At 43.1% G+C, this 25,978-nt stretch overlaps 1 protein-coding gene across 1 annotated transcript in view; it reads left to right on the plus strand.

Annotated features, from left to right (window-relative positions):
- Window positions 1-25,978, plus strand: part of LHX2 (LIM homeobox 2) — a 61,537-nt gene that overhangs the window by 25,413 nt on the left and 10,146 nt on the right. The window contains exon 4 of the mRNA XM_030206154.1: window positions 862-1,067. Coding sequence (XP_030062014.1) covers window positions 862-1,067 — 206 coding nt within the window. The remainder of the gene's footprint in view (window positions 1-861; window positions 1,068-25,978) is intronic.

The following is a 25,978-nucleotide window of genomic DNA, read 5'->3' on the forward strand; positions in this document are numbered from 1 at the left end:
ATACATCCCAATGGCTCCTCATACATCCCAATGGCTTGTTTTTGTGCGTTTTTCTCTTGGACTTTTTTTTTTTCCCTAAAAAAGTACTAAAAGATAGATGCACTGAGCACAAAAACATCTAGCAAATGGCCATTTTCAAACAAAAAAGCTGGACATTTTTCTGGTTTGAAAATGGCCTTGTTTACTGCAGGATGTTTGGAAGTTTTTCGCAAAATGTCATAAATTGGATTTAGTGGTAGCAAAAATAGGAAGGCTACTGTAACTCTAACGCAAATAATTTAAACATTGATCTGCTCTACAGCTAAGAACACTGCATTGAAAAATTGGGGTTAGACAAGATGTAATGTGATCACATAAATATGTGATATCATCTTTTTGATATTGTAAGAAAGTTGATGCATGGCTCCTGATGAAGCATGTAAAGTGAAATGGGTTTGGCCCTGTCGAGCCATAGCTAAGTGCTCAACAACTTTTCATTTTTATTACATATATAAAATACAAAAAGAAGAGAATGTTTGAGAATAAAGGAAGATTTGAAACTTTAAATACATCGTGTTGATAAATTTAATACACTGGACTCTTCACTTGTTAAAGATAAATTGGATTTAAACATCATATAGAAAATGCCCCTCTAAACCATCCAAAGTCATAGCATTGCACACCATCATTGTCTTCAGAATGATAAGCAAACAACAGATTCCCCTTGGATTTGAGGGCGATGAATTTCTTTATATGGTGACCAGACTATGTTACTGTGTTGTAGTGAATGAAATTCAGAGATCAACTCAGGTGATTCTCAGAGTGGTAAACTGCAGTAAGGTTGGAAAGTCCTATGGTAATTTCTTCTCTGTTTCTCTTTAGCGTTAAGTTGCAATGAAAATGATGGTGACCACTTGGACAGGGAACAGCAGTACAGCAGTAGTCAAAAAACAAAGCGCATGAGAACTTCTTTCAAACACCATCAGTTGCGGACAATGAAGTCATATTTTGCTATTAATCACAATCCTGATGCCAAGGATCTGAAACAGTTAGCTCAGAAGACTGGCCTGACCAAAAGAGTCCTACAGGTAAGACAATGGAATTCTTTTCCTAGACATTCATAAATAAGAATATCAAGATTTTCACCAGAACGCTGTGGCAGTGATTTTCCAGACAGAAAGCATTTCTTGAAGTCCTGTTTCCTTAGCACAGGGTTTGTTGATCCAGGCACTGTCAATTTTCTGGTTTTCAGAATATCCACAGTGCATATGCATAAGAGATGTTGCCATACAGTGGAGAAAGTACATGTAAATCTCATATGTATATTCATTTTGAATATCCAAAAAAAAAAGCAAACAGGTTGTTAGGAATTATTAGGAAAAGGATGGTAAATAAGACCAAGAATACTATAATGCCTCTGTGTCACTCCATGGTGCCACCTCACTTTGAGTACTGCATTCTATTCTGGTTGCTGTACCTCAAAAAATATATATAGCAGAATTAGACAAGGATCAAAGAAGAGCGACCAAAATGATAAAGGGGATGGAACTCCTTTCGTATCAGGAAAGGCTAAAGAGGTTAGGACTCTTCAACTTGGAAAAGAGACGGCTGAGGGGAGATACAATTGAGGTCTACAAAATCCTGAGTGATGTAGAACGGGAAAAAGTAAATTGAGTTATTACTCTTTCAAAAAGTACAAAGACTAGAGCAGTAGCGTAGCCAGAGTTTAATTTTTAGATGGGCCTGGAGGTGGACTGGGTGGGCACAGGCCTCGCATTTTCTCTCCACCCGCCCCCCCCCCGCCGCCTCCACTGCCACCGCATTTCCTCTCCATCCGCTACCCCCCCTGCGACAACTCCCTGCACATGGTCAGTTCTGGTCATTTTTACTGACCTGAAGCGCCGTTCTTCCTCCAGCACTGGCGATTCCCATAGCCAGCCTTCTGCCAGCGCGCATCGTCGGAGCCTCTTAGGCGCGTTCCGCCTACTCTGTAACTTCCTGTTTTCCACAAAGGTGGGATGCAGGAAGTTGCAGAGTAGGCGGGACGTGCCTGAGAAGAGGCCCCGACGACGAACGCTGGCAGAAGGCTGGCTATGGGAATCGCCGGTGCTGAAGGGAGAACAGCGCTTCAGGGCAGTAAAAGTGAGCAGACCACGTGGACAGGGAGAGCGGGCAGAAGAGGCTGGGCGGGCCTGGAGCAAAAGTGGCTGGGCCTGGGCCCGTCCAGGCCCACCCATGGCTATGCACCTGGACTAGAGGACACTCAATGAGGTTACATGAAAATTCTTTGAAAACAAATAGGAGGAAATATTTTTTCACTGAGGGGGGTCTTTAAAAAGGCATGGTGATAAGGGCTCCCACGCTAACCTGGCACTGCGCGGCAATAATTACCGCTGGGTTATTGCTGTCAAGCCATTTCAACGGGTTTTCTTTTTCTCCCAGAAATTGCGTTTGCTCAGGGCAGGACTACCACTGGTGGCTGCGTTGGGCCGGTAGTAGCCCTGAAAGAGCAAACTGTAAGCCCGCGTTCGGCTTACCGCCACTTTGTAAAAGGGCCCTGGGTTTCCTTTGGCCACTGTCTGGAAATAGGATACTGGGCTAGAAGGACCATTGGTCTGACCCAGTATGGCTATTCTTATGTTCTTATGGGCACACTGGTTTAGAATATATTCTTAAGTCATAGAGTAAAATGCCCTTCTATATAGTCAGGTAGTCTTGTATGAAAAAAACACACTTATTGAGCTGACAGATCATTTGTATGGATATATCACTGCGCTGGTGTAGGCGTGTGTTTTGGATGTGCGCAGGTCCATTTTTCAGTGCACCTGCAAAAAAAGGCCTTTTGGGGGGGTGGGGAAATGGATGTGTGGCAAAATTAAAACCAGCACACATCCATTTTCGGCCTGAGTCCTTACCGCTACCCATTGACTTAGTGGTAAGGTCTCATGCGTTAACTGGGTGGTAATTGTCAGTGTGCGTACATTGCTGATTACCGCTGGGTAAGCTCCATGTGGTAGAAAATTTCTACCACGTGTTTTGGACGTGCATCAAAAATGGAATTACCACCCGGGGCACGTGGTAGATGGGCAGTAGTTCCAATTTGACATGTGTTGAATGCAAGTAGGTTCCTATGTGTCTTAGTAAAAGAGCCTCTTAGCAAGTTCTGAGTGTAAATCTTAATGCCAATTAGTGTTAGTAATTGCTTGTATACAACTAATTAACAGCGCTGACGAGCTACACGCATTGTTGTAGAATATGCTTCGATTTCCACATGTAAATTAAGGGTGCGATATATAGAATCCAGGGGTAAGTGCTTCTATTGCAAGCTGTGTACTGCATAGTAATGGTCTAAAAATGGTCTACAAATATTTTTTAATGCTATATTTGCAGGTTAAATGCTGGACACTCCTCTCACTAGGTATCATGTTAGTTTTGCACTTGGCACAAGTTAATTTCCTGCATTAAAGCGTGTTACGTGAAAATCTAACACACTTTAATTACAAGGGCCCTTATGATTTTTGGTGTAAAAAAACAGAACTAATTTCTTAATTTCATTATAAGGATTTGGGTTTCTGGAATGCTTTCCACGAAAATAACCTAGGGGCCTGGTTACAAAGCAGCAGTAAGCCCAAAGCGGGCTTAGCGCACGCTAATCTGGAACTACTGCCAGCCCAATGCAGTTGCCAGTGATAGTTTCAGCTCCAGTGCGTGCTATTTGCCATCCTAGGGAAAATAGCTGGGTATTTTCTAGCATGGTGCTAACCCAGCGGAAATTGGGCAGCACCGCACGCTACTCGGTTACCACTGGGTTAGCACAGAAGCCCTTACCGCCACCTAAACGGGTGGCAGTAAGCGCTCCCCCTCACATGGCCACACAGTAAGAGCAATTTTACCGCATGGTGGCTATTTTCAGGTATTTTTACCCGTTGCAGTATAAAGGGCCACAGCACACGTGAAAAACGGCTCCCGCTGCTAGCGCAGGGCCCTTTTTATCGGCTTAGTAAAAGGACCCATTAGTTAGCAAGGAAACCGTGCATCTCAGATTTTTGTATCCCTTCTTAAATTATTGCTGTACACTTGGGGATGAAAACATTTTAGAATGAATAAATAATAACAGCAAAAGTCAACAGTTAACATGCTATAGGTGGTACAGAGGTTCGTGTGCTTTTCTTTATTCCCTGTGGCCTGCATGTGTCAGTCATAGCTTGCAAATGTTTCAGGCAGATACTTTTTTTCTAGATAAATATTATTCATCCACCTAATAGAGAAAATGCGTTTTCATGACAGAAATCAGTTCAGTCTCAGAGGTGACTCTGTGTTTCTGGCTGTGTTATTGTTTTAGTTTATTGAGAAAGATTAGCAGCCAATGCAATTATTTTTTAATTTAATTTTATATAAAGTGCAATACTGCCCTAGTTGAAGTTTAACCTACTGAAAGATAGTTTACTAACTGTAAATCATTAATAAACAGCTTTTCCAGTTTGGTTAAACATCTAAAGAGGTGAACAGGTACATCATGCAAGAATTAAAAAATATTTTTTTGGACCACTAAGGGGCCCTTTTACAAAGATACGTAAGGGTCTATGTGCATCCAGTGTATTCCAAATCAGCAATACCGCCCAGCTACCATGTGCCTCGCGCAATAATTCTGAATTTGGCATGCGTCAAAAGCATACGGTAGAAAATATTTTTTATGGGCTTAAAGAGCAATTCTATAACTGCATGACTGCAGTTATGCATGCCTTGCACCACATTATAGAATACACTTAGCGAGTTGTGCGTGTAAATCTCAATGCCAGTTAGTGCTGATAATTGCTTGTTAACATCCAATTAAGTTATGCACATTGCTACAGAATACGCTTCAATTTCCACGCGGATTTTCAGGAACTGTATATAAAATCCAGGGGTGTGTTTTCACATGGATCTGTAGTTTCTGCCCCATTTCAGTATCCATTATAACATTTTTCTGCGCCAAAAATTCGGCATAGAGGTAGTGCCTAATGTTCTGTACCATACATAGAATTCTCCTGCAGGAGCTGAAGGGGGAGACTTCCCTCAATTGCTCTTATCAAGCGTTGCCCAAACAAGCACTGTTATAAAACCTATTTGTAGTCAGAAGCTACTGTAAATCCCAATGTAATTATAGACATGCATTTCCCTTCTGAAATAGGAAATGCATGTTTCATTTTTGGTTCTGCCCCAGTCTGCCCAAACCCCATCCCCTTGCCACATGCACATAGGACAGATTTATACATGTAAATCCTGATTTTCTAAAATTGGGTATTTACCTTTTATTCAAGATATACTATACAAAATGCAGATATTTACATGGGTAAATTGTGAATAAGGCTTTTAAAATAAGGGCCAGTGTCACAAGCGCTAGGGCAGGTGGTCAAACTGCACACAGATAATCTGGAATAGGCTTCCTGAGCCATTACGTCTAGCTCCATCCCTGGCTGCCTTCAAATCCAGGCTAAAGGCCTACCTGTTTGATGCTGCTTTCGACTCCTGACTTGTCCCTTTTATCTTATCCTTGTGTCCTTCTGTCTGTCTTTCCCTTATCCTTATTGATCCTGTCTGTTTGTCCTGATTTAGATTGTAAGCTCTTTTGAGCAGGGACTGTCTTTCTTCATGTTCAATTGTAAAGCGCTGCGTACGACTGGTAGCGCTATAGAAGTGATTTATAGTAGTAGTAGTAGTAGTAGTAGTAACAGCAAACCATACCCAAGACCGATCCAGACCCTATAACATGGCCATAGCAGATTACAAAGACAATAGTACAACTCACTTTTATCCTCGCAGTGCACACTGAACTCAACAATGTACGACAACTGTAAACATCATAGTGCACTGGAGGAGTAACCTAATGGTTAGGACAGTAGCCTGAGAACCAGGGGAAATGCGTTTGATGCCCACTGCAGCTCTTTGTGACTCTGGGCAAGTCACTTAATCCTGCATTGCCCCAGGTACAAAATATGTACCTGTATATGATATGTAAACCACTTTGACTATAACTACAGAAAAGCAGTATATTAAATCCCATCACCTTACCAATATACTACATTGATTGGTTTAATAGGAATGACAATAAATATGAATAAAATAAATTAACATACACATGAGTGGAGGAGTGGCCTAGTGGTTAGGGTGATGGACTCTGGTCCTGGGGAACTGAGTTCGATTCCTACTTCAGGCACAGCTCCTTGTGACTCTGGGCAAGTCACTTAACCCTCTATTGCCCCAGGTACAAATAAGTACCTGTATATGTAAGCCGCATTGAGCCTGCCATGAGCAGGAAAGTGCGGGGTACAAATGTAACTAAAATAAATATAACCCAGAGCTGACAGGAGGATCTGTCAGGGTACTTTAGTGGGTCATAGTATTGGTCAGAGAAGACCAGCTGAAGGAAGGGAGATGGTTCGATACTGGTGATGGTAACATTGACTGGTTCTATAGTCTATCCACTTTAATAGTGTGTTCTGTCACCAGTGAGTTATATCAGGAGAGCTGTTGAGAGGGAATGTGTCTCTTTGTCTCATTTAGTTGGAAGTCATCCTGAACTCATTTATCACAATAAACAACAGCTTTTAAAAAAAAGAGGCAGGGAGAGTGGGTGGAAGAGATTACTCTTCTGTCTCTAGAGGTATCCATTCCTTTCTGCACGCTTTCTGTAGATCTTCCAACATACAGAATCCCTGTACAGATGGTTCACTTTTCTGGTCTGTGTGGTGATGGCTGTGGGTTTTAAGTTTCCTGGATGTTGCCACACATTGGTGAAGACAGGGCCTCCTGTATAAGTACAGAGATGATAGATATATCCCCTGTATAGTCTTTCAGGGTAGTGTCACAGAAATGGCATTTTCCTGTGGGCTCCACTTCCTGTTGCTTCTGCCTTTGCTGTCTTGTGTTCATGTCCAATAATAGGTGAATTGGATACACAGAAACAATGATGTGCTCTGCTTAAGACTAAACATACAATGCCATTTGTGGAGCCAGTGTTACAACTGCAGGTGCAGGAGAGGAGTTCAGCAAGGGACATGGTTTCTCTGTGTATTACTGATGCTTTCTTCAGGGCCAGTCCAAGGGTATCTGACAACCTGGATGATCTTTCAACCATCAGCCCTGCACCAAGGGGTGGCTCAAGGCTCTCCCATGCTATACCCAGTATCTCTCCTTCCCTTTCCTACCTCCTTCCCAAAGAAAAGTGTCCAGCATCTTTCTTTTTCCCTACCTACCCTCCCCAAGGTGTCCAACATATCTCTTCTTCCCATCCCTGTTCCAAGGTGTCCAGCACTTCTTTCCATCTCCCCCTCCCCTCCCCTCCCTACGAGGTGTTCAGCATCTCCTGTTGCCTCCTTCCTTCCCCTCCCCAGGTGTTCAGTGGCTTCCCTTCCTTAACCCCTTTGGGATGGCACCAGTTAGTGTGTGTAAAAAAGACTTAATACTCTGGCACAGAGCCCTGAGCATCCAGGCATGCTCAAGGCTTGCCAGGTCCTCTCTCGCTTTGAAACAGGAAATTCAGAGGGAATGGAACTCGGCAGGCCTTGAGAAGGCCCGGATGCCTAGTCCACCTAGTGGTTGGGCTAGCTCTGGCTTTTCACCACTGTTCCTTGTAGAACCCTCTGCATAAATGATTCAGAGTATATTTAAATGAGGCAGCGGACCAGCTGACATGTGGGCAAACAAGTTTGACTTCTTGCCCTTAGGTCCTGCTGATGTCATGCCATGAGCATGCCATATCTGCTTCCCTTTCTCATTTGCAAGATGGAGGATATCAGCAGAGCACCTTTGTCTAAGAAAGGTTAATGAGCCTCACAAATGTTATATTGAAGCCGATAATGTAGTATGAAGTACATTTGTTTGTTTATTAATTGACTGTGTGTGCATTTATGTTGGGGGAGGAGGGGGAGGGGTAGGCTTACAAACCTGAGAGCTTTATTTGCAGTTTCCAGGATGTGCAGGGTATCTCACCAGCAATTTTGTAATTCAGGATATTATTAATTTTGGGGCTCTTTTACCAAGCTTTGGTGGGGCTACCACGGGCTTGGCGCATGGCGATTCGGCCCTACCACGGGCTACCGCAGGAGCCCAGTAGTAGTGTGAATTCCTGCCGTGCGGCATTTCTGGCTCCAAAAATTATTTTGAATTTTTTTTTTAGTCCCGGGAGCTTACCCGGAAATGGTTATGTAGCAAGTGTTACACTTACCGCACCAACATTTCCATTAAAAAGTCCTTTTACCAGAGGCAGTAAAAGGAGGCCTTGGCGCCAGCAAATCTGCGTTTTGATGCCACACCAGGGGTTCTTTTACCACCGCTTGGTAAAAGGACCCTTTTATTTGCCTGTGGTGGTGAATGCACTTTTGTGAAAAAAATGTCTGTCCTGAGTGGGGGGTGATTTGACCTCAAAGTTATTATAAATACCATAATTCAGTAACTAACAGCTCATATCCTGCAGGGGTAAAATATATAAATCTGTTAAGGAAGGATATACATCTAGGGTGCAGATGATGAAACAGAATTAGTTTTTTTTTAATTGCATATGAAAGCACATAAAAATAATGGTCACATTGCCAGGAATATCAACAATATCCTTAAAGTTGCATCCAGCCCCTCAGGAGCACAGAATGTGACTGAACTATTTTAAATGATAAATCTGTGGCTGCAATCAATCAACATGCAAAATCCTGGGTATATAGAATTTTTAGTTTACTCTTCGGATGTGCTAAGATTATCTGCTGTGATCATTAGATACAGGGGGCTCTAAGTTTTAAATAATAATAATATGATAAGGAACAACAGAAAATAACATTTAGGGGGAAGTTATCAAGCTGTGTTAGAGGAATAACCCAAGTTATTTGCCCCTTAACATGACTTAAAGGGCACTAATGCAGATTGTTTTGCCCTAATGCACAGGGTATATAGTAATCAGATGTAAGACATGCAAATGCATGTAAAGTACCTCATTATTATTTAAATTTAACAGCACGGTTTGTGAGGAACACTGGGTGCAAACTGCAAACCGTGTTATAGTTGGTAAAATAACTGTAGCTAAAAGCTGGGGTTATTTTGTTTCCCAGGCGCACTGGGGCTCAAAGCTGTAGCCTGAGTCTCCCAGGCCACATCTTAAAGGGGCAATTGAAGGCTTCCCACAATCAAGACCCCCATTCACTCCTTCTTATCATCCCCACCCTTGATCAAGATCCCTATCCCCCCTGAGCACCATCCCCACCCCTCGATCAAGACCCTCACCTTCATGATCAGAAGACCCATCCCCAAAGGACCTCCCTGACTTCTGTGGTCCTATGAGCATATTTGTGGTGGTCCAGTCAGTCTCCAGGCAGGAGTGCTAGGGATCATATTTCTGTATAGGGCTTCATTTAATAAATATCAGTATAAATATGAGCACAATTGCCAGTCTACTAATAGGTCCAAATCCATGTTTGTGACTTTTAATGAATCTACTACTACTACTATTTATCATTTCTATAGCGCTACAAGGCATACGCAGCGCTGTACACCATACACAAAAAAGACAGTCCCTGCTCAAAGAGCTTACAATCTAGATAAGACAGATAAACAGACAGAGCAATTAAGGGTAAGGGAACAATAGGTGAGGTTGAAGGTCAGGGCAAGTGAGTAGTGGTTAGGAGTCAAAAGCAGAGGTAAAGAGGTGGGCTTTAAGTTGATTATCTTTTTGTCCACAATAAAATCACAGATCAGTCCCTAATAGAGCCTGAACTGATACAGTGTTTCGAGTTCAGTGCTCTGCTTTAGGGAAAATCACTTGTAAATATTCTAGCTTGCACTAATAGTCTGTAAAAACAAGCAATGGCATCAGCTTTTTATAAACTCAAGAACAAATTAGTCAGTAGAATTCAAAGAACAGATACCAATCATGTTCATATCAATGTCATCCATTCAAAATCTTCATTAAGACCTCCTGGCTATACAGTACACAGTTCTTTCCAGTTCTTGAATTTTTCATGAACTGGGGAGGAGAGTATATTACCTTCATAAAATAGGCCGAATGTATGTGCCAATGTGTTTTCTTTGCCTACGTGCCTAGTATAAAATTGTCCTCTGTGGAAGTTATTTTATAACAGGGCACCTATACAAATTCTCAAAAAGGCATCTATTTTATAAAGGCATCACAGGCTTCTATGTGCTTTTCATAAAATAGGTACAGTACATACAATAATCTCCAATATACACAATTGCTCTCATGAAATTTTACATTTGCTCCAAGGCAGGTGTGAATATGTACATGTGCTCTATGTATGTATGTATGTATTATGTATTTAATAAAGTATGCATGTACATTGCACACCATCCCTATCCCACTTTGCCATGCTCTGTCGGAAACTCCACTATTCCTCTTTTAGGGAGCCTTTTACCAAGCTGCGGTAAAAAGGGCCCTGCGGTAGTGGCAGTGGCCATTTTTGCCGCACACCAGGGCCCTTTTTACCGCAGAAAGTAAAAAGCCTAAAAATACACATGACCATATGGTAAGTCTACACAGTGTGACCAAGTGGTGGTGGTGGGGAGGGGGAGGGGGGGCAGAGGAGCACTTACTGCCACCCATTGAGGTGACAGTAAGGGCTCCTCAACTACCTCAGCGGTATCCCCCTGTGGTATATTTTTTTAAAAAATCCAGCAGCACTGGAAATGGTGCATGCTGGATGCGGAACTACCACAGGCAGCTGTGTTGGGCTGGTGGTAGTTCTGGGTTGCCATGGCAACCCTTTAGTAACAGGACCCTTTTGACTGTAAGCTACTTAGATTTTCCATCTGTTGGGTGGGATAGTAAATTCTAAGTAATTTAAGCAATAGCAGAGTTTTGGTCATGGGGGACAGGCAGTCACCCTGGGAATCCCACAGTATTTGTTTGCCCCTTATGATTGAAACAGTGCTATTACTGCATTGCCTGCGATAGTAGGAACACAGTTGGTGGACTCTCATGTACCTTAGAGAAAACAGTGTACAGGTAACATTGTAACTTAATACCTGGAAGAAACCTTGAAATAAATTAGGGAATCCAAGTTATGGGTCTAAGATTATAGATGAAAAGAAATAACGTGAAAGCAATAGAGAAAACAAGGAAGCTTTTATTTCTGTTGGAAGATGTCCAGACTAGAACCGACATGACATTCAGTGGGAAACAGAACTCCAGATGTGAGGCTTTCACAACTGAGAAGGCTTTCTTGCCCAACCATATACATCCCACACATCAATCACATTTTAACAAAAACCTCAAGCTTAATAATTCATCAGTCAACTATGAATTGGTTAGCCCAGGTGATGTTTGCTCCAATGGGCCCCATCTCATGGTCCTCTTGAAAATCTTCTCTCCAATGGTCAGCAAATGCAAAGTTCAGGAACCATTGTAATATAATGTAATGTGTCATTTGTATTTTGCCAATTCCCAACAAAGGTTCAAAGCAGATCACAATTTAAGTCAAATTACAAAAAAAAAAAAGGAGAACATAAATTATAAACAAAATATTGTCAAAATAAGTAAGTCTTAAAAAATTTCCAGAAGGAATAATAAGATGTCATGGTTTGCAATAAAAGATGTTGTGAACACCAGACTTGAACAGCTTGATGAAAATTCAAGTTTTCTAATGTTTTTTTAATTTTTAAATCGCGAACCCCAGACACTGAAGGAAAATAAGCTGAGATCCTCCTGCTCTAGATGATTTGTAATTGTCAGGGAAAGAGAACAAGCTAACTAGACATTCTGGGCTTGTACCATCAAAAAATCTTATATATCAGACATGCCAGTTTAAAGTTAATTCTGGCCTGTACTGGCAACCAACGTAATCAAATTTGTGCTGGTGTAACTTTTGTCCTATTTCTTCAGATGAAAAATGAGATTAGCAGCAACATTCTGAAGCTTGGTATGAAGTTTGACTGTAACAATTGAATATAAACTGTTGCAATAATCTAAATGGGACAAAATGAGCCCCTGAACTAACAGAGAAAAACGCTCCTCTGTAAATGAAGATTGAATCCTATGAAATAAATGGAGTTTTAGAAATACAGTACTGATGATGTTATTAACCTGTGGCTCAAGAGACAGTGTTGTATCTAACAAAAAGCCCAACATTTCAGAGATTCACTCAACCGAAAGGAAAAAAAACATCTGACAAAGTTAATCTGTCAGGAGCATGTTTTTCAGATTGGCACAACCACAGTAATTTTGTCTTCTTCCCATTGAGTTTAAATCCACGATTCTTAATCAGTGTCTCAATCTTCGAAATACTGTCAGTTATTCTAGACAGGGTAACTAGGGTTATTGTCCACTGACACCATTGTGCTAGGTGCTGTCTTTGCATGGTGGCCTCATATTCGACTAATGAAACAATAGGCTTGCATTTAATAGAGAAAATCACTGATTTCTCAAGGCAAATCTATATGTTGTTTCTCTCTTGGCGTTATTAGTAGATTGATGTAAAAATAACACTTATTATAATTTTACTAGTCAAGATATTGATGTTTTATTGTATATCGAAGCATGTATGCATAGACATTGTTCTGTGTTCCAGTTCTGTTGTAAGCAAGGGTTAGATAATTTGTTTTCACTGTACGATAATTATTCTTTTTTAGTATGTAGACTTCTAAAATGACTGTATAGTCAAAACACAGAGACTTTCTGGTGGGAATGAGGTAGACATAATTTTGAAGATGTTTCACAGCCAGGATTGCATGTTTAACACATTTGGAAAACAGAACTGAGCCTGTGGAAAGGAAGTGGCTGAACTTTATTGTTCATTTCATTTTCTCAGTCATTTCTACATAAATATTATATATACAGAATAAGCGTCATATATGTAGAAACAATTTTTGTTTGCACAATCCGTAAGAGACCAGTTCTCAAAGGGCCCTCAGCCTGTTTTTATCACAGTGATATTTAGGTCGCCACGGATTACATAGTAATGAAATGCAAAACATGCAAATGCATGTAAAACAGCTAATTACTATGCAAAAATCACAACACGATTTCTGGTATGTACCACAGATCATGTTATGGTCCCAAAGTCACAGTAAAATAACCCCAGCTTACAGTTGAGGCTATTTTACCATGCTGGGAGCATCAGGCCTCAAAGCTGTGGCCTGATGCTCCCTGGCCCGATCTTAAAGGGATCATGGTGCTACTGTTAACCCCCCATCATGCCCCCCCGATCCAAGGCATGCCCTTCATCAGGGCCTCAGGGTCCTTACCTGAAGGTCCAGTGGGTGATTGGTACACCACATCCTGCTTGGATGACGCTGCCTCTGAGATGGTGCTACTAGTGGTAATCTCACTCTACTACTGTTAGAGGTCATATTCTATATATGGAAACTAGTAAAAAAGGCCCGTTTCTAAAGGCAAGGAAACGGGCCCTAGGCAGGCAATTTCTCCCCCCCGTGCTACGGCTCCCTCGTCCCCCCCTTCCGCGACCCTGTCGACCCCCTGTGCCGGCGAAAACCGCACGCAGAGAAACTTGCAGAGAAGATGATTGAGGAAGCAATGCGAAGGGCACAACAGCACTTCGGCTGTCGGAAGTTTGGGTCCCCCGTCAGCACAGGTAGTCCACAATGGCGCCGGCGGGGGGTGGTTTTCGGTGGGCCGGGGGGAGGGGTCGACAGGTTCGTGGAAGGGGAGGGTTGAGGGGGCCGTAGCGCAAGGGGTGACAGATGATTCCGAGGCAGGGGGAGGAGTAGGGAAACGCGCAGCGTGTTTCCCTACTCCTCCCCTTGCCTTGGAATCAGCTGTCTTGACGTCAGTGACGTCAGTGCCTGTCTGCCTAGCAGACCACCTCCAGGGATCCACGGTCCCAAGCACAGAATGTTGGAGGTGAGAATTATTATATAGGATATGAATCCTAGTAGTAGTAGTGCAAGACTACCACTAGGGGCAACATTTTGGAGGTGGTGCTGGCCATGTAGGAGCAAAAGGGGATCACTCTTGCCCAGCACTCACTGGACCACCAGATAAGGGTCTTGGGATCTTCATTGAAGGGGGGGCGTGGGGGATTGAGGCGGCTTAGATTGAGGGGAGTTTCAGGGGCTTAATTTGTAGAGAGCTTTAGGGGTGCTTGGATTGTTGGAGCTTTGAGGGGGCTTGGATTGGGAGGGCTTTGGGGGGCATGATGAGGACATTAAGGACAGCTCAGTGGCCCCTTTAAGACTGGGTCCAGAATAATTGGGTCATGGCTTTGATGTCAGTTGCTCCTGAGCATATAGAATAATACTGCTCGCAAAATGGCTTGAATGTAGTGTTACTCTTTTACCACTGGATTATAGGATGTCAGTTCCCTCAGTTTTGAAGGCACATTGGTTAGACACAAGGGAAAGAGCTTTCTTTTGGTAGGCATCATACCTCTGGAATGTCTTGCCAAAAGAAATCTGAGCGGAATCCAGTTAGAAAAAGTTTAAGGTACTATTAAAGACACACTTCTTTAGACTAGCTTTTAGTCTGTAGCCTGGAGTGCGGGAGGTCTTGTCCGTCTATTAATTGATTTATATTTTCTTTTTATAATGTTTAATTTGTAATGTTTAGTAGAGTGTATTGTTTGACTGGCGCATGTGTTAAGTCTGACCTTTCATTGATGGAGTTCGTTCTTTTCCTTCTTTTAATTATTTTGGAATAAGATTTTAACCACTGTGGTCTGAAAAAGAAAAAACAAACCTGTGGAACTGAGATACTGCAGGTTGTGAATTCCATGGTAAATAAAGTTGCAGTTAAAGCTTGCCTTTTACTGCATCTTGATAACTTCTCTAAACTGTGCTGGAATTGGAATGCAGTGAAATCATCTCCATTTAATCAGATGTGATTTGACACGAGAGACAGCTCTTTTCTTAGCAACTAATGACCACAAAGATATTTGACAAATAAAATCAAACAAGAACAGCAATATTGGGAGATACATCACTCATTCTTGCTTAGACTACTGTAATTTTCTTTTGTTTTGATGAGGAAAACATTGAAAACACTACTGTATAGCTGATATAAAATATCACTGTGGGATCTTTGGCACTCTTAAAATCTTATGATAGTGTTTCACCAATGGAAGAAACTGCCCTGTCATTTAAGCCAGGGTTAAATGAAAGGAGATGGGTCTTGAGGATCTTTGTCAAAGGCTTGTCCCTTATGTTCCTACTAGAGTTTTGAGGTTCACAGCTAATGGGCTGCTGGTAATATGAGATAAACTGCAGGCTGGCTACATTAGAGATCATTCTTTTGTCAATAGTGGCTCACATTCTCTAGAATTCTCGTCTTGAGAAGGCTTGCCAAATACTTCAGAGTGGTATTTTCACTTTCAAAGGCTATAGAGAACTGCTTGTTTGTACAGTATTATCTAGGTTAATTGTCCAGGGCTTAGGAGGGAGTAATCAAAGTGGGCTAGTCTGCGTGTGTCTGGTAGCGCTATACAAATGTTAATAATAATAATAATAACAACTGAGGAGCCCTTTTACTAAGCCACGTGGAGGGGCATAATCGAAAGGGGCACCCATGTTTTCCTGAGGACGTCCTTGCAGGACATCCCGGCAAAGGGGCGGGGAAACCCGTATTATTGAAACAAGATGGGCGTCCATCTTTCATTTCGATAATACGGTCGGGGACACCCAAATCGCGAAATTTAGGTCGACCTTAGAGATGGTCATCCTTAGAGATGGTCATCCCTGATTTTCACCAATAATGGAAACTGAGGACGCCCATCTCCAGAAATGACCAAATGCAAGCCATTTGGTTGTGGGAGGAGCCAGCATTCGTAGTGCACTGGTCTCCATGACATGCCAGGACACCAACCGGGCACCCTAGGGGGCACTGCAGTGGACTTCACAAATTGCTCCCAGGTACATAGCTCCCTTACATTGTGTGCTGAGCCCCCCAACCCCCCCCTAAAACCCACTCCCCACAATTGTACACCACTACCATAGCCCTAAGGGGTGAAGGGGGGCACCTACATGTGGGTACAGTGAGTTTCTGGTGGGCTTTGAAGGGCTCACATTTACCACCACGTGTAACAGGTAGTGGGGTGTGGGCCTGGGCCCTCCTGCCTGAAGTGCACTGCACCCACTAAAACTGCTCCAGGGACCTGCATACTGCTGTCAGGGAGCTGGGTATGACATTTGAGGCTGGCATAGAGGCTGGCAAAAAATACTTAAGTTTTTTTTAGGGTGGGAGGGGGTTGGTGACCACTGGGGGAGTAAGGGGATGTCATCCCCAATTCCCTCCGGTGGTCATTTGGTCAGTTTGAGCACCTTTTTGAGGCTTGGTCGTAACAAAAAATGGACCAAGAAAAGTTGCCCAAGTGCTCGTCAGGGACACCCTTCTTTTTTCCATTATTGGTCAAGGATGCCCATGTGTTAGGCATGCCCCAGTCCCGCCTTTGCTATGCTTCCGACATGCCCCCATGAACTTTGGTCGTCCCCGCGACAGAAGGCAGTTGAGGACGCCCAAAATCAGCTTTCGATTATGCCGATTTGGCAACCCTGGGAGAAGGATGCCCATCTCTCGATTCATGTCGAAAGAAGGCACCTTTCTCTTTCGAAAATAAGCCTGATAGGCACCTATGTGCGCCCAACGAGTGCCAATTCATAGTTATGTGCGCCCACTACATGCACCAGAAAATATATTTTATTTTCTGGTTCGCAGTGAAAATTGGGTGGTAACTCTGACTTGATGCTCCTAGGCGATGCCGCACAGTTAACGCGAGAGACCTTACTGCTATGTCAATGGCTGGCGGTATGGTCTCAGACCCAAAATGGACACGTTGGAAATTTTTATTTTGCCGCATGTCCATTTTCAGCAAAAATTTTAAAAAGGCATTTTTTGCAGGTGTGCTGAGAAACGGATCTGCGTGCGCCCAAAACCCGCACCTACATTACCGCAGGCCATTTTCAGTGCACCTTAGTAAAAGGACCCCTAGGTCTTATTGCATAAAATGGAACCTGTGCTAAAATAGCATAAGTTAGTAGTAAAATAACACATCTAAACAGTAGCCCTCATCCCGTAATGTGCTTATTCTTAATGAGGATCAATTAGTATGAATAATTGTTCTTTCTGTTTTGTTTTTTTCTGTTAAGCTTTGCAAGATATTTTGTTATATGTATTGTTTTTAATTAATTGCAGTTCACATCAAGCAAATTTTAGAAGGTGGGTTTCATAAATTGTAACACATAGAACGAATAAATAATGATAGTTGGATTTATGATTCATTCTTCCTAAAGAGAGAGGAAATTCAGTAATTGGTTTTTGAGTCATGGCTTTACTGTTCTTGAGTTGAGCAAATCATTCATCTTTACTTATTTCTTCAGCTAACAACACTTCCTATTGATCTTGGAAAATTAACTCTTGAATGGCGAAGCCATATGTTTGTTACAGAACCCCTTTCTTCCTTTTTTTCATTTGTTAACCATTATCATGTGGGGATAATTTTATAAAGGCATTTTTGCACATATATGACTGTATTTACAAGTAGAATTCCACTTATAAAATTTCCTCAGGTGTAGAAGCATGTGCAATCACAAGATTACACATACAGGCTGAGGAAAAAAAAGTAACCCCTAGAGTTTTTTGTCATTTTTCTCAGCAACCACTTTGAATTTCAACGAGAAATTTTACATACTTATTACTATTAAACAACACTTGACTATTTTAAGCTATGTTGATGTTACTGACATTTTAGCGTTACTACCTAGCGATTTTTGCACATTAAAAATGTTTGCACTAAAACACAATTTCACTGTGATTGTTGTGTCCACCTCCAGCTTTAATTGAAAGAGAGAGGGGCTCAGTATGATTGAAAAGATTGAAGAGAGGAGTCAAGGGAGGAAGAGAGAGATGTATGTGAGGTCTGTGGCAGGCTGTCCTAGATCATCTTCAGCGATTGTGGCTTTGGGTGGAGCTTGAGATAGGCCTCCAACATTGCTCCTCAGACAAAAAGTCTACATCACTGTGAGCTGGTACCCATTTTTTTTCTTCAAATAATTGTAGTTTTACAGTGCAATCTTTAGATATTTAATTATAAAGGACCCTCAGAGGTGGACTTCCTTAAGAGACCAGTCTCTCAATTGTACAGGAAGTAGGTGACACATCTAGTTTGTCATCGGTCCATAATGAATTTTTTAAAAACCTTTTTGAAACCTTTTTAAATCTTGTCTTTCTTTTGTAACTTTTTATAACCTGAATTGGAAGAAACTACAGACGTGGCATAGTCATATTGGTATATATTTATATCTGTAGTTGTGTAAACATATATATTAAGTTTGAGATCTGGACACTTATGAAAGTTTTACAGTGCAAACATTTTTGAAAGTGCAAAGGTCACTGGGTGGTCACTCTAAAAAGTCTGTAATTTTGCCATTACACCCGGGGCCAGATTCTATTTATGGTGTCTACAAAATTGGCACTGAAAAACCCCCCAAGCTTAGTGTGATTCTATAAGGGGTATGCATTCTTTATAAAACCGCACCTAAATGTAGGCATCTGGAATTATAGCAGGCCTAAATGCAGGGGCCTAAGTTGAGGCGTGATTCTAGATGCATGCAAATTCTCAGAATGCCCTTAATCATACCCCAATATAGCTATGTGCAATAGAAGTTAGGAGCAGATCAGATATGCATGTAACATCATAGGTGCAGATCCAATGTGTCTAACTTCCAATTAAGCCCAATTAGTGCTGATAATTGGTTGTTACCACCCAATTATCAGCGCTGATTGGCTCATTCAATTAAGTTACATGCATAAACTGGACGCACCCAATTTAACACACCTAACTCTAGGCATCATATATAGAATTCGGGAGTCAGCACATAAACGTATATACTAACAACAAATACAGCTGTAAAATTTCACATTTAAATTCCAAGCAATTGCTGAGAAAACAGTTAAAAACTCTAGGGAGTTACTTTTTTTGCCGTACCTAGTACTTTTATTTAACTCGATTATAGGCATATTTGGGAATGGGTTTTGTACAGAGCTTGGGTGAAGTGATAATTTACCTATGAATTTATCTGTGAGTATTTCCATCCACTCTTGAGCAGATGAAAATGTCTGCAACTTTATTTTACAATACAATCACAGCTGAAATGAAAACAAATGAGTATCTAATATATTTTTCAGAAGGAGGAAAAAGACCTCAAAAGTCCAATATTGGTAACTTTAAAATCTCATATGGCAATATACATGAGACTCCGTTCTTATCAGCAGTCTTAAAAACCTGCTCTGATTTTTTTTAATCAACCATGTGCACAAACCCTTCCAAAGTACAAAAATGTTTCAAAATTATTTAAAACATCATGACAATTAATCAGTCATAATTAGTCACTTAGGTTAAAGAACTTGTCCCAATGGAGATCACCACTTCACTTAACTTAAGTTTCTTTAGGGGAGCTAAGTGCACCACCCACAAAAATCTCTGTTACTGCCTGAACATATTCATCAAAATTACCAGAACATTTCTAAAATAACTTAGGGGTCCTTTTACTAAGCTGTGGGAAAAGGGCCCTGCAGTAGCATCAGGGGCCTTTTTTCCTACACACTAGGGTCCTTTTACCACAACAGGTAAAAAGCTCCTTACAAATGGCCATACAGTAAGATAACTATTACCGAATGGCCATGCGGTGGGGAGCACTTGGTGATGTCAGATTATCACGGGTTAGCACTGCGCTATAAACATTTTTTTCTGGAGCACCGGAAAAGGCTCGTTCAAGCTGGAACTACCACCAGTGGTTGCATTGGGCCAATTGTAGTTCCGGGATAGCGTGCAGTAAGCCCGCGTTGGGCTTACCGATGCTTTGTAAAAGGGCCTCTTACTTTCCAAGTCTTAGTGCTGCCCTTCAAACATGGCACCGTTTGGAATCAGGATGGAGTGGAGGAGTAGCCTAATGGTTAGTGCAGTGGACTTTGATCCTGGGGAACTGAGTTTGATTCCCACTGCAGCTCCTTGTGACTTCTGGGCAAGTCACTTAACCCTCCATCGCCCCTGGTACAAAATAAGTACTTGAATATATGTAAACCACTTTGAATGTAGTTACAAAAACCTCAGAAAGGTGGTATATCAAGTCCCATTTCCCTTTCCCTAATGTGGAACCAAAACATCGCCTATTTAAAAACATAGTGACATCATTGAAATGAGGTTCTGGTACCTGCAAGTACTTAGTAACTCTAAGTGGAATTCAATATGTGATTTTGGTCCTCTCCAGCTGAAGGATTTGTTATTGGAAAAAAGCTTCAAAAGGAATGTAAAGGTATACAGTGTGTTGTTCTTGTGGTGGTGGTGGTGGGTAGGTTAGAGGGTTAGGTCTAGATAATGTAATCACCATGTTATGTTGAGAACCTTGGGTCTCTTGAATTGACTAGGTTTTATTTTTTTTCTTCTATATACTGTAAACTTTCCTACCTCTTCTTGATGTGTCCTAGGTTATCCTACAGCGGGGGCATAGCTATGTGGGGCCATGGGGGCATGGGCCCCCGTAGATTTGGCCCTGGCCCCCCTGCTGCCAACCCCTTCAACCCCCTCTCCCATCGCCAACCCTCCCCCCCCCGCCGCTGACGACCCCCCTGCCATTTTTGACACCCCCCCCCCGCACCGCCACCACCACCACCTTTGACCCCCCCCCCGGTGCCAACACTTTCGACTCCCCCTTCCCACCGCCGCCAACCCTCTCCCGCTGCCATGTACCTTTGCTGGCAGGGGTCCCCAACCCCCGCCAGCTGAAGTCCTCTTCTCCAGCGCGGCCGCGTTGCTGATCTGCAAGGGCAGGCTTCTGTTTCTGTGAGTCTGATGTCCTGCACGTTGTATGGATGTCAGACTCACAGAAACAGAAGCCTGCCCTTGCAGATCAGCAATGCGGCTGCGCTGGACAAGAGGACTTCGGCTGGCGGGGGTTGGGGACCCCTGCCAGCAAAGGTACATGGCAGCGGGAGAGGGTTGGCGGCGGTGGGAAGGGGGAGTCGAAAGTGTTGGCACCGGGGGGGGGGGGGTCAAAGGTGGTGGTGGTGGCGGTGCGGGGGGGGGGTGTCAAAAATGGCAGGGGGGTCGTCAGCGGCGGGGGGGGGGGCTAAAATGTGCCCCCTCACCTTGGGCTCTGGACCCCCCTCCTGCTGAAGTCTGGCTATGCCCCTCCCACCGAAGTCTGGCTACGCCCCTGTAGAGATTGATACTTTTCTTTTTAGTGTTAAAAAGGTGGGCTTTCAATCTAGACATACTAGGACAAACCGAAGGTCCATCAAGCCCAGTAGCGTTTCCGTCAACCACAAAAGAGAGATGCTGCTTATCCTAAGTCATAAGTACATAAGTAATGCCACACTGGGAAAAGACCAAGGGTCCATCGAGCCCAGCATCCTGTCCACAACAGTGGCCAATCCAGGCCAAGGGCACCTGGCGAGCTTCCCGAACGTACAAACATTCTATACATGTTATTCCTGGAATTGTGGATTTTTCCCAAGTCCATTTAGTAGTGGTTTATGGACTTGTCCTTTTTGGAAACCATCTAACCCCTTTTTAAACTCTGCCAAGCTAACAGCCTTCACCACGTTCTCCGGCAACGAATTCCAGAGTTTAATTACGCGTTGGGTGAAGAAATATTTTCTCCGATTTGTTTTAAATTTACTACACTGTAGTTTCATCGCATGCCCCCTAGTCCTAGTATTTTTGGAAAGCGTGACCAGACGCTTCACATTCACCTGTTCCACTCCACTCATTATTTTATATACCTCTATCATGTCATCCTTACGGACTTTTAGGAAATTATCCAAACCTTTTTTAAACCCTGCTTTTACTACTTCTTAGTAGCTTCTTTGGTGCCCCCTAGTCCTGGTATTTTTGGAAACAGTAAACAAGCAATTCACATCTACCCTTTACACTTTATTTTATAGACTTCTGTCATATCTCCCCCCCCCCCCACCCCATCACTTCTCCAAGCTGAGAGCCCTAGCTGATTTACCCTTTGGGCATAGGGAAGTCTTCCTATCCCCTTTTCTCATTTTCAAGAATGGCAAGAAGATAAAATTCAAGCCTCCTTTTGACCTCATTTGCAACTTTATTTAAATTAGTCCTTTCATTTGCTTTCTCCTATTGCTTTATCTTATCTGTATGGTCCATCTTTGCTTACATACTACACTGTCTATTCAAATGTTTTCTTATGTATGGTGCTGACACTGTAATGTAGCGTACTATGCCCATACTTTTGGGCCCCTTTACTAAGTCACCATAGGGCTAATGTGCGGGTAGCATCAGCTAAATCGGCACTACTGCCGTGGTAGTGTGGGCACCTGGCGGTAATTCTGAAGTTGGGGGGGGGGGGGAGACTTTCCTGGTGGTAATTGGCTGCATCAGCCACATTGCCCCACACTGACTGATTACCACACGAGTAGCTCATGAGCCCTTACCGCCAAGTAAATATTCATCACGGCCATTTTACCTGCCACAGTAAAAAAATGGTCCAATGCTTGCTAATTTCACACTTCCAAACTAGTGCAGGCCACTGTCGCTTCTTCCTCTTTAACATCAACAAAATTCGCCCTTTCCTCTCTGAACACACCACCTGAACTCTCATCCACGCTCTCATTACCTCTCGCCTTGACTACTGCAACCTACTCCTCACTGGCCTCCCACTTAACCATCTATCCCCCCTTCAATCCGTTCAGAACTCTGCTGCACGTCTTATATTCCACCTGAACCGATATACTCATATCACCCCTCTCCTCAGGTCACTTCACTGGCTTCCAATCAGATACCACATACAGTTCAAGCTTTTCCTTCTTACCTACAAATGCACTCAGTCTGCAGCCCCTCATTACCTCTCTACCCTCATTTCCCCTTACGTCCCCGCCCGAAACCTCCGTTCACAGGACAAATCCCTCCTCTCTGTACCCTTCTCCACTACCGCCAACTCCAGGCTCCGCCCATTCTGCCTCGCCTCACCCTATGATTGGAATAAACTTCCTGAGCCCCTACCATAGGCGGTCGGTGGCCCAACTGTTTGGGGAGGCTAAAGGGGGCGGGGTTAGGGGGTGGGACCAGAGGCAGGGCTTACATCCATAATTGTCTGACAACAGAAAAAAAATAAGTAAAAATAAGTCACAATTAATACCTTTTATTAAATTTAGATATTAAATATGTATCATATGTCAAAGAATAAAGTGGTTGCTCAAAGCATGTACTAACCACAATTGCTCAACTGCAAAACACTATGCACAAATTTGTGCAAAAACACACTCATAAACCTTACTGTACCATAACACTGGGCAGACCCTAATAAACCAATATACCACCCATACGGAAAATGCAGACCGTCAACAATATGAAACAAGGGATCATAATATCACAATTCTCATGTAGAGCCACAAAACACCCTTTTAGGGTGGAAAGTGTTCACAATGAGCTCCTTTTATGAACGACTATATGTAGATCCTTCAAGAGGTAGTGTGTCATGATTTAGGCTTTAAAACCCTTTCTGATGATTTGGTGCCACCTCAGTAAGGCCAATACACAATCTCTCCACTGCAAAACACTATACACAAACTTGTGCAAAAACACACTCATATAGCCTTACCAAACCATAACAGTACTAATTCCAAGGACAGGACGAGCTAAACCTTATGCGTGGAAAGGCAGCACTGTAATTACATGGGGCTCTAAAACTCCAGTGCACAACCTAGTGAAACAAAAAAAAAAACAACCCAAAAAGGGCTGAAAATACTACACGCTAGCAGAATACTGCACCTTGATCACACATGAAAAACACATGACACAACAGATATGAAGGCAAAATACTGAACTGGAAAGTTACCTCAAGAAGTCAGACTCAGCATGCAGCAATACTAGAAAAATTGAAATTTACATGCAAAACATCACAGATGCACATTTCCAAAAGCTGACATATTTCAGTTAATAAATTCTGAATAAAATACTTTTTTCTACCTTTGTTGTCTGATCATTTAGTTTTTCTATTCGCTTTGGTCCCAGTGTCTTCTGTTTTATGCAGTGTCTTCTTTCCATTTGATATTTTTTCTCTCACCATGTCCACATCCTCCTGTGTCCTTATACGTCCTGTCTACCATCTGTAGCCCTGTCCCTATCCTTCAGTATCCCGATCCAGCTCTTATATTCAACAGTTTTCCCTCCATCCATATCCAGCATTTCTCCTCACTCCCCTCCATCCATGTGCATATACTTCCCTTCCCTCCATCCATGTCCAGCACCTTCCCTCTTTCTCTCCTATCATGTCATCCAGTGTTATCCCTCTTTCTCTCTCCATCCTTCCACCCATTATCCTCTCCCAATCCTTCCGTCCATTGTCTTCCTCTATCTCCCCTTCCTTCTAGACAGTTCTCTCTTGACCCTTTTCCATTCAGCATGTCCTCTCTCACCCTATCCTTCCAGTGTCTTTCCTCTTTCCCTCCCTACCAGTTTCTTCCCTCCTTCCAGCATTTTTCCTCTTTCTCCCTCCTTTCATCCAGCCAGCATTTCTCAGTCTGACAGCTAGGGTCTCCCCCAGTTTCTCCCCAGCAGCTTCTCTCTCTCTCTCTCTCCTGCCCATGTCCCCTCTTTCTCTCTCCATCTCTTTCTGGCTCTCCCCTGCTTTTTTTTCCATGTCCCTGGCTCTCCTCTGCTCTTTTCTATGGCCCCTCTTTCTCTCCCCATCTCTTTCTGGCTCTCCCCTGCTTTTTTTCCATGTCCCTGGCTCTCCTCTGCTCTTTTCTATGGCCCCTCTTTCTCTCCCCATCTCTTTCTGGCTCTCCCCTGCTTTTTTTCCATGTCCCTGGCTCTCCTCTGCTTTTTTCCATGTCCCCTCTTTCTCTCCACTGCGCTGGCCATGTCCCCTGGCTCTCCCCTGCTCTTCTTCTCTCTCCACCTACCGTTTCCAGCCAGTGGCCACGTTCTCTTCTCTCCCTCCGGCCCGGGCCTCTTAACAGCAGCGCTGATAGAAGAAGAAAAAGAAGTGCGGGGCCGCAGCAGCCTTCAGACATGCGCTGTCGGCTCTGCCGGTCCTCTGCCCCCGGAACGGGAAATTGACGTCACGGGGCAGAGACCGGCAGAGCCGACAGCGCATGTCTGAACGCTGCTGCGGCCCCGCGCTTCTTTTTCTTCTTATGCTGGCTCCGAGAGAAGCGGCGGCAGTGGATCAGCTGCATAGATGTCGTTCCTGGCTGCCACTGCGCTGCTCAATAGAAGCGGCGGCAGCAGAAGATTTTGTCAGGAGTCTCGGCAGGGCCGCGGGGAAGGTCAGAGCTGGGCTGGGGAGGCTTAGCCTCCCCAAGCCTCTTATACGGGGCGCCTATGGCCCCTACGCCAAGCCCCCTCCCTACCCATCTTCAAATCCTTGCTCAAAGCCCACCTCTTCAATGTTGCCTTCTGCACCTAACCTTTATACCTTTCAGGAAATCTAGACTGCCCCAATTTGACTGCCCCTACTTGACTGACTGTACATTTGTCCTTTAGATTGTAAGCTCTTTGAGCAGGGACTGTCCTTCTATGTTAAATTGTACAGTACTGTGTAACCCTAGTAGCGCTCTAGAAATGTTAAGTAGTAGTAGTAGTAGTGTGCTTTATGGAAGGATTCTGAATTTCCTGAGGAATATTTTCTTCAATTGTAAAATTTTGGAATGTAAATAAAAAAAAACCCCAAAACAAACAGGCACAAATAGGTGTCTTCTTGCCCTCTCAAACTAGGTGACCTGTTACAAAATGATGTTTATGTTTGTTTAAAAAGTTTCTTTATTGCCACTCTTGGTAGTAACAAATCAAGGCGATGTACAATTAAAAATAAAAGAAAAAATGGAAACGGAGTTCCAATGATTAAAAGGAAAGAGCTCAATCATTCTAAGAGATAGAAAACACTCATATCATTAGAGATATGTAACATCAATACTACCATGGGCACTGCTGTTATCCATCCGTCAGTGTACCAAAATCACCTAGGGGCCCTTTTACAAAGACACATAGGCACCTACGTGCGTCCAATGTGTGTCAAATTGGCAGTACCGCCTGGCTACCACGTGCCC

Source organism: Microcaecilia unicolor, chromosome 6, assembly GCF_901765095.1.
Source record: "Microcaecilia unicolor chromosome 6, aMicUni1.1, whole genome shotgun sequence".
Lineage (NCBI taxonomy): Eukaryota > Metazoa > Chordata > Amphibia > Gymnophiona > Siphonopidae > Microcaecilia > Microcaecilia unicolor.